The sequence below is a fragment of the Macadamia integrifolia genome, chromosome 5 (assembly GCF_013358625.1).
Source record: "Macadamia integrifolia cultivar HAES 741 chromosome 5, SCU_Mint_v3, whole genome shotgun sequence".
Classification (NCBI taxonomy): domain Eukaryota; kingdom Viridiplantae; phylum Streptophyta; class Magnoliopsida; order Proteales; family Proteaceae; genus Macadamia; species Macadamia integrifolia.
In genome coordinates, this window is record NC_056561.1 from 27,783,394 (window position 1) to 27,798,119 (window position 14,726).

Sequence of the window (14,726 nt, forward strand, 5' to 3'; positions counted from 1 at the left end):
AAAAAAAAAAAAAAAAAAAAAAAAAAAAAAAAAAAAAAAAAAAAAAAAAGAAAGAAAGAAAAAAAAAAAAGAAAAGAGAAGAAAAAAAAGTGGCCTATTGTAGTAAAACTCATTGGACCAAAGGCTCAACATAAATAAAAATAGCCGAAGGCTTATTTCCACTAAAGCCCACTTTTGCTGATTTATTTGCCTCGACTCTCCCCAGCTTGAAAAAACACTCATCAACCTATTTTTGCAGCGATGCCAAGTCTAATCTGCACAATCATCCTTCAATCTGTAGTTGAGTTTTCTACTTTTTTCTACTTTCCTCAAACAACAAGAAGGAAATCAACAACCCTGTATAGTCCTTGTATTATTCTGATACCAAATAATGCAGTGTTAATCCCAAACCGATGAATTCAAGTGGAAGATTAGCTAGCAACAATTATCATAGGTAAGGAGTAAAACTAGATGATCATAGGTAAGGAGTAAAATTAGATTTCCAAAGAAATTTAATGACAGAGAATCGAGGTATGAGATTCAACTAAAATTCTGGTCGAAGGCCCTAATAGGAATGGAAATTTTGGATGCAGATTCTTAGGATCTGAAGCTTCCTACATGAAGGAATTCACAAATCTGAGAATCGATAGAAGGTTCAGACAAACCTTATTAGAGATTTATTTCTGTCTTATCGATTTTCAAGGTCTGATTTCTATGTCTAGTCTCAGATTTCTAAAACTATCTGATCTTGGATTTAATTTCAAATTCTGCTTTCTAAGTTGAATCTCAGTTAGTGTTGAATCCAATCTCTTGATTCTCTTTTATTAAAATTCTTTGAAAATCTGGTTTTACTCCTTACCTATGATCCTGTTGCTAGCTAAATAGCTAATCTTCCACTTGATTTCATCAATTTGAGATTAGCTCTGCAATACTGCATTAGTTTGATACCGAATGAATATATGCGTGTTTTATCATTTCTCAGAGTCTTATTCAAGATTTGTCTGCTGGTGTTTCCATAATTTTTGGCAATGTTCTCGTGGAATTCCCTCTTATTTCATGGATTATTTCCACTTTAATGTGGACCATAGAGCAAAACTGAAATTGAAGGTTTTTGCCTATGATTTCATGTTACATTGAAGTGAAACCACTTAAAATGTAGAAAGAAGGTTATGTACACGCTGTTAATGTGTAGGCAGTTGCAAATCTTAACTCAATAACCCTCTTCTGCGTGTAGGCTTGCCTGTCTTTTCCGTAGAATATAAAAATTTATCTGCATCATCAACTGGCACAAGTAGAAAATATATTCTTTTGTGTAAATGCTGGTTGGATTGAAACCTTACTTTTGATTTGGATAATATGTTGTGCTTTAGAATTGTCCTTTCCTGCACAAGGCAATACACACTCATGGAAGTTAGAGCGCATTTCTAAAGTTTAATATTCCCACATACTTCTTTTTCTGGTAAAAAAATTCCGACATGCAAGAAACATGCTGAGTGTGACTATGAATTTGTAATCTTATGGTTCGTTTTTCTTACAAGCCACTAAATTCAACGTTAAGCAGTCTATTGATTATGAATGTTCTGCAGTTTAGTTACAGAAGATATCTATCAGTTATGCTCCATTGCACTTTGCGCTGTCTTCCAAATCCGTAACAGTTTTTTTTTTCTTGTGTGTGTGTGAGATGCTTTCTTGTTTTCTCACTTTTTCTCATCCTAAGTGCTTGGATGTAATAAACTTTCTGTATATCATTCTGTTCTGTTCTTTGATAGCCTCTGTCTCTAATTGCCTTGCCTTTGTTTTTCATTATTCTTAGATTGGACCACTAGCTGCATACTATCAAGTGCCGCTTCGTCACATCTTAGTGGTATGTTTTCCGTTGTAGCTTACATATTGTATAAAATATGAATCTGTTGTCCATAAAATAAACATTTGGAACAGTTTGAACATAGTTTGTTTGTGAAACATGGTTGTTGTAGGTTTATGATGAGATGAGCCTGCCAAATGGTGTCATGAGGCTTCAACCAAGAGGAGGACATGGCCATCATAATGGGTATCTTTTCTTGATAATGACCATGCAAAACACCATGTAAACCTGCATCGGTATTATTTAGGTGGTCTCATGTGGCAACTTTTTGTAATTCCTACTCAACTGAACTGGGAGTAAATTCCTCTGGACGGTGAAAACATTTGCAATTGGTGGTTCTGCAAATTTAAAAGAAAAATTCTCAAAGCATAAGCTCCATTCTTGGTTTATTAGAAAAAAAAGAAACTATTGATCGGCTGCTTGGCAGCATTCAGTAGTTTGGGAGAGAAACAACCTTAGATATCTGGGTGCACAGTTCCTCATGGGTTACATTTCTTGTCCATTATACTAGAAGCAGCCTACTTTGCTTTTCTTGCTTTCCTTTTGGTCCATTTTTGATGCAGTAGCATTGGATTAATGGATTTTCTGGACCTTAGTTCAATGGTATGGTTGCTCCATTGTGACCAAGTGGTCATGGGTTCGAGTCAGGAAATAGCCTCTTGCGAAGCGGGGGTAAGGCTGTGTACATTATGAACCTCCCTAGACCCCGTAGTGGCGGGAGTCTCATGCACTGGGTACACCCTTTTTTAGCATTGGATTAGTCGGACAAGTATAATAGACTTTAGAAGCCAAAGCCCAAAATATACAGCCCATCATCCAAGTCCAAGGCTTCTTAGTGGTATTTATGTACTTATCTTTTAAATATATTAATACTGGATGTTAGAGTTGTGGGGATCATTGATGTTGACGCACATGCTGGCCTCCATTACTGAAGGAGGAAGGCCTGCCAGACCAGCCAGCCGTTGGCTGATCTGGTCCAGCTGGTCCTCACAATTTTGTGCCTATGCTGCATGCTGGCCACATCAGCAGCCATCGATCTAGCATAGGATGCCCTTGGATTTGCATATTTTATTTCTTGTTTTGGACTTCTAGAAGCCCCCACAGGCTGCCATTGATTCAGCCTTCTAGAAGCTGCCTTTTTGCTGCCTGTGATTCTCCTCTACAGCTGTATTTCTGTATTTTATATTTGATTGGTCAAACCTTGGTTGGACAAGTCAAGTTAGCTTCTAGAAAGTCCCTTTTATTTCTCTCTTTATGCTTTCTTAGTCTCAATTTATTTGTTGGTAGCCTAAAGCTGTTAGTGTTTTTTTTTTTGGGAACTACTATTTTGTAAGCCATCTATTCTCTATAAAAGAGAGGTTGCTGTACCAATTTACGGGGAATGAAGACTTGAATATTTGGAGCTACAAGTAGGATGGATCAATAGTAGAGATAGCTATGGGTGAGATTTGTGAGCAATTAGAGCATCGAATTGAAGTTCCAGCAGCCTCACAATTGAAGATCGAAGAACAGTCAAAACCCCAAATCGATTTCAGGTTTGTCAGGGTTTTGGGCCAAATCGACAAGTGCTGTTTCTCCCTAACCGGTAGCCATCTTTGAATACCCTTTGAAGCGTTTGAAGACTATCCAAGGAGGCCACTCGACCAGGGTTTCAGCCCCTGCTGACCAGCCAAAGTCCAGCCACAGGTCTTCTCCCATATTCTGGCTGAACCCTGTGTCAGCCAGGATTCGTCTCGAGTTGCTGCTGTGTTGTTGCTGATCTGTTGGAAGGTGTTCTGAGGATTATTCCAGCCTACTTTTGAGCCTAACCTGACCAGGTGTGAGGCTTCTAGTTGACTATTCTGAGTTTATTTCATTCCTACTTTGAGGGTCTTATTCTGTTCAGTTCTGGTTCTCTGATTTGATTTCAGAAATGTGATTGGTTGTGAGTTGTTTATTATTGGTATTTGTTTTCCTAGGGTGAACTTACTTTACATTACCCATTGATGTAAAATTAGATCACAAAGGACCTAACCCCAGACATGATCTGAAAACCTGGCTGAATGGGAAGAAATTCGAGAACTCATAAACCGGGCTCTGATGAGCCTAATCTTTGGATAGAATGGAGTTCTTGTATGCTCCAACAAACCCTCAAAGTTTGGTCAATTTCTCATGACCGATCTGGGAGATATGCTCGTTGCAAGAAAAAGGAAACTTTCGGACAACCTTCAAGAACTGTAGGTAGGAACTTCTGATGATTTGTATGATGTTTAAGCATCCTTCAAAAGATGAGCCTGAACTGCTGGTTGGTTGAAGAGATCTGATCTCACAAAGGTTAGGTCAAGTTTGGGGCTGAAACTGGAAATTTCAGTGAACTTTCATCCCAGATCTGGTAAGGCCCTGCTCTCTTGATCGAATGTCCCTTTTGGGGAGCCAAATAAAGCCCCAAAAGCTTAGGCTAACCTGGTCTGTGCTGCTACCTGTGGTACTTGAACGGCTGTCCAGACTAAGGTCTTCAATTGGCTGCCACCGGGTTGCTTGTGTCTCTGGACTGCTGCTGATTGATGCCTTGATAATAGGTCAACTAGATCTCACAACACTCAAGGGCTTAACAGAAAATAAAGAAACAAAAATGGAAGAAATTAGAATTGATGGAGGGTTGAGAAAGGGGAAGAAGAATAGCAATCTTGGGTCAGGCCTCTCACCCTCTCATGTTTTAGGCATCTCACCTTTCAAGTGTTAGCTCTCTCAGCCATGGAGTTGAGCTCAGTTTCATTAATCTTCAAGATCTGTCTTTCATTATAATCGATAGGCTATTAAATAACTTAAAGAAATAAACTACTAAATATTTGCCTTACATATAAAAAGGAAAGTACTTACTTACTTGACCACTAAGATAACCAAATAGGAAACAAAGTACTAACTAAAAAAAAGGAAACGGATATTCTTGATGCTCCAACTGATGGGGGTTTTCTGTGGCTTCTAGAAGGCTGAAGTAACAACTAGATTAAGAAGGAAATATCCCTAATTATTCTTCTTGATCGATGGTTTTTGTAGAGGACTTCTAGAAGAACCATATGGGGCACCAGTATTGTTCACGTGAACAGTGTCACATGGAATGTGTTTATTGGTACTGTTTACTTGAACAGTATTTTCTGTTCACTCTATTCTTTCTTTCATGCTTTGATCTACACCACCCATTCTGGTTGTGTGGGTTCAGTTTAGATCAAGGTTCAAGATATTGGTATTGAGTAGAGATGCAATTGGGCCGGATAAGGACCGAATGCATGACTATCCGTATTCGATTTTGTTTATCCTAACCAATATCCGAATTTGATTCAAATATCTGCTTATAATCGAAAAGCACCTTTTGGATTTGAGTTCGATTCCTTTATCAGATATCCAGATATTATCCGATTCAAATTCAGTTGTTTGTTGTTTGTCTCCTCATCTTTGATCAGATTTAATTGTACAGTCCCCCCCCCCCCCCCCCCCGCCCAAAAAAAAAAAAAAAAAAAAAAGCAATCTCCTATGTGTTATAACATTGCATTGATCTCTTAAATTTCACACGCATATTCCCTATTACTTTTGGGCTGATGTTGTTCTTACTTCTTTCTATTAATAAATCACATGCCATCTGTTGTTCTTAACTACCAATATCTATTTTCTATAGTTTTTCCTGATATTTCTTTGTTTGGTTTACCCCCACGGGTGTTTGGTTGTATATGTTTTGTTCACAACTTTCGCCCTGGTATTGACAAATTATCTCCCATATGCTCACACTCACGAAGGTTATAAATGTTATGATCCTATCACATATCAACACTTTGTCAGTGTTGATGTTACCTTCTTTGAAACTGCACCATAGTTCTCTGCTAAGAGCCATCAGATTGCTGCTGATGTTCTAATGTCTCCACTAATTCTGGTTCTTATTCTCCTTACTCTTCCTCTGTTAGTTCTCCACGCAAGCAGTTTCAGTTCTACAGGCGTCGTCCTATGTCAACTTCAACAACCCAGGTCCACCTTCTACTTCATCAAACTCCTTGCATAAGGATCTTCCTTCTCCCAACTTTCAAGTTGCTTTTCTTTAAGGCACTCATACTTGTACTTATCAATCTCATATTGATAATCATGTTTCTCAATTGGTTACTGTGTCTCATCTTCTACCTTTACACTTCACAACTTTACCTTTACTTTACCTACTATTTATTTGGCTACTAGGTATTAAGAAGCCTTGTTGCATCCTGGTTGGAAGCGCTTTATGGATGTTGAGATGGATGCTCTGTTGGATTGTCGACCTTGGACTCTTACTGACGTTACCCTCAGGGAAGGAGCTTCTGAGGCATTGTTGGGTGCAAACAATTAAGTATCTTCAAGATCGTCAGTTGAGCGGTTGAAAGCTTGCTAGGTTGCCAAAGGATTTATTTAGACACATGTTATTGATTGTTTTGAGACCTCTCCCATGGCGCTTCTTAATTTTGTTTGCGTTCTATCTCCTTGGCTATTAATCTTGATCGGCTTGTGTTTCAGCTAGATATAAAAAAGTCTTCTCTTTATGGTGATCTTGAGGAAGAGATATATAAAGCAACGTCCGGGTATGCCACTCAGGGGGAGAATGTGTCTTAACATATGCCATCTTCACAAGACTATATGTGGGCTAAAACAGTCTCTTCGTGCCTCATTCTATAAGTTTGTTTAAGTTATTGGTGGTTATGGGTTCACTTAGTGCTTCTTTGATCAATTTGTGGCCATTGGACATTGGGGGGGGGGGTGCGGTGGGGGTTGGAGAACAAGGTTGTCATCCTAGTTGTGTATGTTGATGATATTAAAATTTTTGGTATTGATTCTTCCAGCATTGAAGATGTCAAGGCGTATCTGCATTGGCATTTTCAGATGAAGGACTGAGGGATGCTCGGGTATTTTTTGATGATTGAAGTTGTTTGTTGCAAGAAGGGTGTCAGTTTATGTCAAACGAAAAATGTCATAGATTTTCTATTTGAGACTGTTATGTTGGGCTGTATGTCTATTGCTTATTGATACCCTATGGATCCAAATCTAAAACTTGGATGTGTGATGACAAAGAACTTCTGGATAAACATCAATACAGATTATTGGTTGAGAAACTTATTTGTTCAACTGTTACACATCTTGATATCTCCTTTGCCGTTGGAGTTATTAGTCATTTTATGGAAGGTTCTTAGCATGCTCACTGGAATGTTGCTTGTCGCATTATGAGATATTTAAAAGGTGTTCGTGGGAAAATTTCTTATTTATTGTCATCATGGTCACATGTTTGAGATTTAAAAGTAACTGCAAACGTACGGATAAATGTAGCTATGGGTCGAACACAAGGAGAGCAACCACTTTATTTTTGGCTTCTTTTAGTAATGCGAAAGTATACGGATTGTTGATTGTGATCTACTTCTAACTACCGCCCTAAAACACATACATCTAAAATAACGTCCTAACCAACACAACTAGGGAAATTGGAATTGAAATTGAAATTAAAAACCTAACCATTCATCATCTAACCGTAACCGTTCATCATCTAGGAATTTAAATACTTAAAGCAAAAATTCAAAAGCAACAAAGAAAAAGTAAAAGAAAAGTGCTGAAATAAAATAAATAAAATAAAAGGGGAATAAAGCTAGAGAGGCACACAAGTAGGTATCTCTACTTAGCCCGAGGGATGCACTGTCAATAGTACGAGCTTCCCTACTTGACCAAAGAGTACTGTTGCAAGGGCTTTTCTACTAGGCTTTAGGAAAAGGGATGCAATATAAATATTCAAAGTAAAAGGATGGTTGCATGACTAGAGAGGGGCAAAGCCAACACATACATCTAGCCAAGGACCTTGGGGGAGGGAAAGCATCAAAGTAAAACTGAAATTAAAAGCCTAAATTAAGAATGAATGGGTAGTAAGAAGAGGGAATGAGAAGGGGGATGAGAAGACTACTGTAGAATCCTACTTACCTGAACTTCAATCCTTGAACTGAAAACTTGATAGATTTGAGTTACTACCAGCCCTAAAAACCAGATCTGGAATAAATCAAATCTTAAATTGCCTAGAGAAAACAAATCTTAAAGAGAAACTTGAACTTGAACAGAGATGGTCCAGAGCTTGGATCTTGTCACCTAGATCTAAGCATTGAACTAGAGAATTAAAATTATTACAACTTGAATAACTTGAATAGCATAAACAAATAAGCATAAAAAATTTTGCATTAATTTAATGAAACCAAATTACAAAAGTATTTAAAGCAAAAACTAAAAGAAAAAACTAAAGGGAGAGCATAACTAACTAGGAGAAGAAAAAGAGAACAAGGGAAGGATTAAAGAGAACTAGAGAGAACGCCATTCCCCCCCTTTGGACAATTTGTGTTTATAGCGATAGAGGAGAGAGATAAAATAAGTAGGGGAGAGGAGAGAGGAGAGAGGAGAGGATGGTCCAAAGGGATCCTCTAGGATCGTGTGATGAGGTGGAAATAGGAAAGAAGAGAAAAAAAAAGAGAATGGAGATAGGGGAGAGAGTCCAACGATTTGGGTTTTCTAATGGTAGGATTTTCTTAGATTCTCTTTGTTGATGTGGAGGGGAGAGAAGAGAGAAAAGGAGAGAAATCATATGAGAGAGGGAATCCCATGATCTTTCTTGCCTTTTTTTTTTTTTTTTTTTTCTATTTTTCTCTTTCTTCAAACTTGTGCACAACCTTCCTTGAATGCTTTTTCTTGCTTTGCTTTGATCGATTTGGACATCTTCTAATTGATTTGCAAATTTCTTCCATGCCCCTTGTGCTTTAAGGAGGTGAAAAGCAGGAAATCCTCAACAAAATCTCCAAAAAGTATGAGAATTGCCCAAGGAGAGAGAGTACAATGGCCCATGTGGGTCCCTCCTTTGTTGATGTCTGGAATATTCTTTTGTACCCCTGGGACAACTGAAGAAGGGCTGGGCCTGCATCTCGATTTTCTTCTAGTCCATTATTCTTTTTTTGGCTCGAAAAGAATAATCACTTGTATGGGTGCCTAAACGAATGTGTACTTTTAATGCAACATGTCTATCTTCCTCAGAATTTCATCCTTTTCGCAGCTATGAAAAGAAATGAGGCCTCTTTACGTGTAAAATTGGAGATATGGCTCCCGATAGTTCTTAAGGCCTTTAAAATACAAAACCTACAAAAACAGAGTAAATCCCAAGGTAGCTCTATTCTAAATATGTAAAAATACATGCTTTACTACCTAAGATTTCACACATAATATGTGCTCATCATCGCACATATTATGGGTTACTCTGATGCTAATTGGGTTGGTGCTGCCAATGATCGTTGATCAATTATTGGACATTGCACCTTCATTGGTGGTAATCTTGTGTCTTGGAGTCGGAAACATTCTACTGTGGCTCGGTCAAGTGCCGAGGATGAATATAGAGATATGGCTCATATTACAGTCCAATTGATGTGGTTGAAGCCATTCATAAAAGAATTGGGGTTCTTCATCACTAAACCTATGAATATGTATTGTGATAATCAAGCTGCAATTTATATTTTCAATAATCTGGTTTTCATTAGAGGACTAACTTCACCTCTCGATTCTCACACTAGTCACCATGCCCTCATACATGCCTTTAATTATATCCATATATTTACTCGACACCATTCTCTTCTCTAATACATGCCAGATTAACTCTCTAGGGGCTTGTCATAGGTTTCTTCCACGTCAATAAAGACCATATGTAGATCCTTCTTGTAGCCTCTAGATTTTTGTATGACCCTCTCGATTCGGTAATAGCTTTTGTTGTGGATCTACCTGGCATAAAACTAAATTAGTTCTGTGAGATAATAGTTTCTCTTATACGGTGGGCTTCGATAACCTTCTCCCATAATTACATAGTATAGCACAAAAGTCTCCAACTTTGAAAAGATAGTCTATATGGGTAGGTTGGAGCTCATCAGATTCATGCTCCAGTCTTGCTACATCTACTGGTTTGGTTCCTTTCGGATTTTCCGATCCACCATCAAAGTTGCTAAATCCCTCATGTGCACTTTCCTTTCGGAAGCTGCAGTTTCTGCTAGATCCCTCCATTTGATTAGATGGTCCTTTATTTGCCACCTTAAGTCTAAAGGGGTAATTGATCTGCGCAAAATTTGAGATGTTAACTCCATTGGTACTCTAAAGCTCATTTGAAAGCTGATTTACAAGTTGGGTTTCCTGGACCTATTCTTCTCTTCTCCGCAAGACTCTCTTTGGACTGTGTCCTCCACTCCGATGCTTCTTGGGTTTGGCGCAACATCCTTAGTCTTCTCTCCACTGCCTTCAAAGCTATCTGTTCCACCATTGATAATGGTCACTCCACTTCCCTTTGGATGAGAAACTGGCATCCATCGGGGGTTCACCTCTTCATAGTGGGTCCGAGTTTCTATCTACTCCTCCAGGGTGGACAAGCATGCCATTGTTTCCTCCATCATCTCAAATGAGGCATGGTACCCTCTCCCACCCCCCTTCTCAGGGATCTGATCTTCCCTCCCTCCCTCCTCATCGAAAGGCGGTGGAGACAAGGTCATTTGGTCTCCCAAATCTTCTAGCATCTTCAGTTCTTTCTCTGCTTGGGACTTTCTCCACCCAAGGATTAAAGTAAAGTATCAGTTGCCGTATCAGTCGGCCAAAATTAAGATACATGTCGGAGGGTATCGTATCATATCGGAGATATGCTAAGATACACACATAAATAGATAGGAAACACTTTTTTTTACACTTTTGCATAAAAAATTAGTTAAAAAAAATTATAGATAACATGCATTATGCATAAATATTAAATTGAGAGTATCGCAGTAAGAATCCAAAGTTTGTAGTTGTCTCATAAATGTAAAATCCTTGTTCCCAACCTTGGTTTCCACTTTAGTTAGAGAGAATAATAGCTGACAGCAACTTTGGAATAAAAACCCCCTAAAAAAATCGTGTTTTTCTGAAAAATTACCCATCTTGGCATTATATGAACATAATTAACCGTATTGTACCATATCAGTAGGTATCATACCGTATTGAAAAACATGATAGCTTAACTATCTTGCGCCCTGTGGTTCAAAGGCCATATCCCTTTCCATAGCTTAACTGTATGGAATGCCTCTCCAACTACCTCTCTACCCAATCCTTCCTCTTCTATTGGCATATCAATGCCCCTCATGCCTATGTGTCTGCTAGAATGGGATCATCTCTACTTCGGCTGCCCCTTCTCCTCCTCTATTTGGAACAATGTTCTCATAAAATGTTTGCCTGGTAGGATAAGAGTTTTTTTCCCTTCAATGGAATGGATCTGGGTAGACATGACCTTGGATCATTTATCTATGACATTGTTGGTTACCTTTGATTTCTGTCCCACCATTAACCACATTTGGATGGAAATGGAATATTTGAAGATGAACTTTTAACTCCCGCTCTTATGAGATGATTTGGGATACCATCTACTTTGATATTACTTCCAATCTCCGCTCACTTCCTTATCTACCAAATTAGTGATTCCCCTAGGAACATGCTAATTGTTGCCTCTTGGGGTATTCCCACCCCCAATCTTTCTTTTGCCCCTTACCCTTTATAATGGGTCTGTAACCTGATTCTGATTTAGTTTTTTTTTTTTTTCCTTTTCCCTCGGGGCTGTTTATTGTCTCTTTTTCTCCTCTTGGTAATGAATTTGTTATTCACCCAAATACAAATTTATGCCTCTATAGTTATTGCAATTATGGATATCACCTTTATTTTTGTGGATTAGAACTAAAATGCTTCTTCTCCATTCATCTAGCATTTTCATTGTGCTCATAATCTTGTTAAACAGCTTGGTTAGCCAAAATACCCCCCATGGTGCCAAGCTTGTCCACTTTGCAATTGGGACCTCATTTGGACCTGATGTCTTACCTGATGAATGAAAGAAAAAAAAAAAAAAAAATATATATATATATATATATAGAGAGAGAGAGAGAGAGAGAGAGAGAGAGAGAGATTTTAAAAATTGAGAGTTTGGAGGACTCTTCTCTATCCCTCTCCCTTGCAGATCAATCTCCTGTTCTCTTCCATCTATTGATCTGTTTTTCTTCCTAAGGCAGCCGGTAAGCACTTTATTCTCTCCCCCTTCTTTCTCTCTTCCTCATGTCTATAGGTTGTTTCTTCTTTGTCTATTGGCAGTCACAGGTACTGGAACCAGATCTGATTTACATCATTGCTGGTTAGTAACCATTCTATATATATTGGTTGTTAATTTCCTGATATGTCAATTACATTCTGGAACTCTATTGTCAGTCCTTTATCTTTCATCTGATTTCATATTTGCAAGTTGGCCTCAGACTATTATTGTGTTGGTAAATCAGAAATTATTTCTCTGTATTTCCTATTCTGATATCCAGTTGTACTGTGTATTTGGTTTTCATGGAATCTTTTCAAATTGGTACATACAGATACATATTTGTGGGCCTGTGAACAAATGGAATCCAAATATTCTCTTACAGAGAACTGTCAGATACCAGTCTGTATAAATTTTATTAGGGGTTTTTTTATAAAACATTCAAATATGTCATGACTCATAAGGATTGTACTAAAGTTAAGAAATATTATTATAGGGTTTTTCTTGTAAGTCATTCAAAAATGTCATTATGTTTACTAACCTGTTTGATGGCTATCTTTGTGTCTTATGGATTTCATATTTGTAATTTCATAATTTTCTTGGATTTATTGGGGATTGAGTTTTTGTAGCTTTCCTGATGATATTTATAGCTTTTCAAACCATGAGCCTACGTTAATTATTATTCCATACTTGTTCATGTTGGAACCCTGTATTGTTGCTACACAACCATCAATTACTGCTGCAATCATAACTGTATGGTAACATCAAATGCTTGCTTCATGCTCTTACTTTCACCTGCTTTCTCTAATGACAGGCTGAAGAGTGTGATGGACCATTTGGATGGTTGCCGTGAATTTCCTCGGTTGAGCATAGGTTGGGTTTTTAAGTATATTTTATGAACTCTTATTTATATTTGGCTTTTTCCCTCCTTTTTCTGTAGCTGTTGTCAGTGCACAACGTGAATTTTCAATGATACTTGCAGGCATTGGCAATCCCCCTGGGAATATGGATATGAGAGCGTATCTGCTGCAGAAGTTCAGTTCAGATGAGCGAAAGCAGGTAGAACTTTTTCTCGAGCTTCAAGGATTTGTTCTTTGATTTCAATCCCCACCCAGCCACTACTTTCCTGATTGAGGCTGGTATGTTCATCAAGTTTTCCTTCACCCAAAACACAACATCCATGAGTAAGTTTAGGGGGACAGAAAATTTCCTTTTTTTCTTACGCGTTTTACTACGATAAATTGCCCTATGGACCTACCAATTTCCAACTCTTATGGTGGGTGTGTACATGCCCTGTTTTTTTCAGGATGTTTTTACTGTATCACTTGTTAGAAATTACGTTGGAAATTTACAGGTCAATATTATCTAGTTCTGGAACCTATTATTCTCTTGCTCTACATGAAAGATAAAAACAGCTCATTTTCAATTTCAATACACTGTTTACTGTAGCACTATCTTGCTACATAGCAATGCTATGACTGCCCCATAATGTTGCATGTGATCTTTTTCATTATTTCAAGTGTTTATTTGATGTATGTTCCGTATATCAATCTATTATGCTTAATATCCTGTAAGCCATGGGCAACTGTTGCCCAACTATACAGGCTCAACAGGATACACTGATTCTGAAATACATGTTTAGGAATGTTCTGTTACGGGTTCAGTGTTCCTCAGAAATAGCTACCTTCTGTTCAGTTTCCCCTCTCTCTCTCTAGTATGTAATGTTGGTGGCCTGGACAGGTGGATGTGGCACTCCAACAGGGGGTGGAGGCTGTGCAGACCCTGGTGCTCCATGGCTTCAATGATGGTATCAGTAGATTCAACTTACAGCAAAAGTACAAGTATCACAAGGTTTGAATCAAATTTTAGGGAGGGCAAAAGGGTTGAAATAGGTGGCAGCTGATATATATATATATATATATATATATTTATATGCCATATGTTTTCGTTTCTCTAAGCATGGACATGCTCTATGTTTGGAACTTTAGATTGAAAAAGGAGATTAAATTTTGTGTGACCTCAGTCTCTACAAATTTGGGTGATATTCCAGTCAATAGATATAACACTTGATTCCATTTAAATATCCCAGTTCCTTAATGTTACTTATCCCCCACAATAACGTTTTCTGGTGATCTTTAAGTTCGCAAGATCCATCAAAGATTCTGAACCTCCTGCTGCAGCTCTCGTATTTTTCTTGAAAGTTGACTGTAATCCAAGTTCATGGTATAGGACACTGTGATCCATAGAATATCTAAATAATATAACGTTACACTTCTGACCAATGTATGTGATGTTCCAGGGTTGTGGTGTTAAGAACAAATTGTGTCGTTTACAGCAGTTACCACTGATCATGGTTTGACAGTGATTTTTGAGCAGTTCTATGACATAAAACAATTTGGAGCAATTTACATCTCCCGCCCCTGTACTTTGTTCTTATTACAAATCCCTACAAATCCCTCCCACGTGTTTTCAGAAATTACTTATTCTTCCCCTATAATATGTTAATTTTTACTAAAATATTTAAGTTTATACTGTTAAGTTAGACTAATATTTCAGTAATATCTAGTTTACCCTTCAATATTGTTGAAAGACAATTTCACCATTCCAACCACAAGACCCTGATATACATGGAAACCTGCCACTTCAACCCAGCCCCTTGCATCTTTATCTCTTCCGGCAAAAGGCGAACAACGAACTTAGGCTAACGAAGTAGAACTCCAGTGATGTTTGAGTGATAATCAAAGCTACTTGGTGAACTTCAAGCATCAATACCCCCTTCTCTGAACTCGTTCCGACTTGCAA

The 14,726-nt window shown here is 38.0% G+C and overlaps 1 protein-coding gene and 1 long non-coding RNA gene across 7 annotated transcripts in view; both read left to right on the top strand.

Moving 5' to 3' along the window:
• Window positions 1-14,005, top strand: part of LOC122079451 (chloroplastic group IIB intron splicing facilitator CRS2-B, chloroplastic-like) — a 45,916-nt gene extending 31,911 nt beyond the window's left edge. For all 6 annotated transcript variants that reach the window (XM_042645940.1, XM_042645942.1, XM_042645941.1 and 3 more), the window contains 5 exons: window positions 1,793-1,843; window positions 1,956-2,029; window positions 12,739-12,797; window positions 12,907-12,983; window positions 13,665-14,005. In XM_042645940.1, the coding sequence (XP_042501874.1) occupies window positions 1,793-1,843; window positions 1,956-2,029; window positions 12,739-12,797; window positions 12,907-12,983; window positions 13,665-13,781 (378 nt within the window). In that variant the 3' untranslated portion in view covers window positions 13,782-14,005. The remainder of the gene's footprint in view (window positions 1-1,792; window positions 1,844-1,955; window positions 2,030-12,738; window positions 12,798-12,906; window positions 12,984-13,664) is intronic.
• LOC122079452 lies at window positions 2,036-7,198 on the top strand. Its single transcript, XR_006140448.1, has 3 exons — window positions 2,036-3,660; window positions 5,779-5,839; window positions 6,044-7,198. It is a non-coding gene; the product is annotated as an uncharacterized LOC122079452 (long non-coding RNA).
• Window positions 14,006-14,726: the final 721 nt, after the last annotated feature.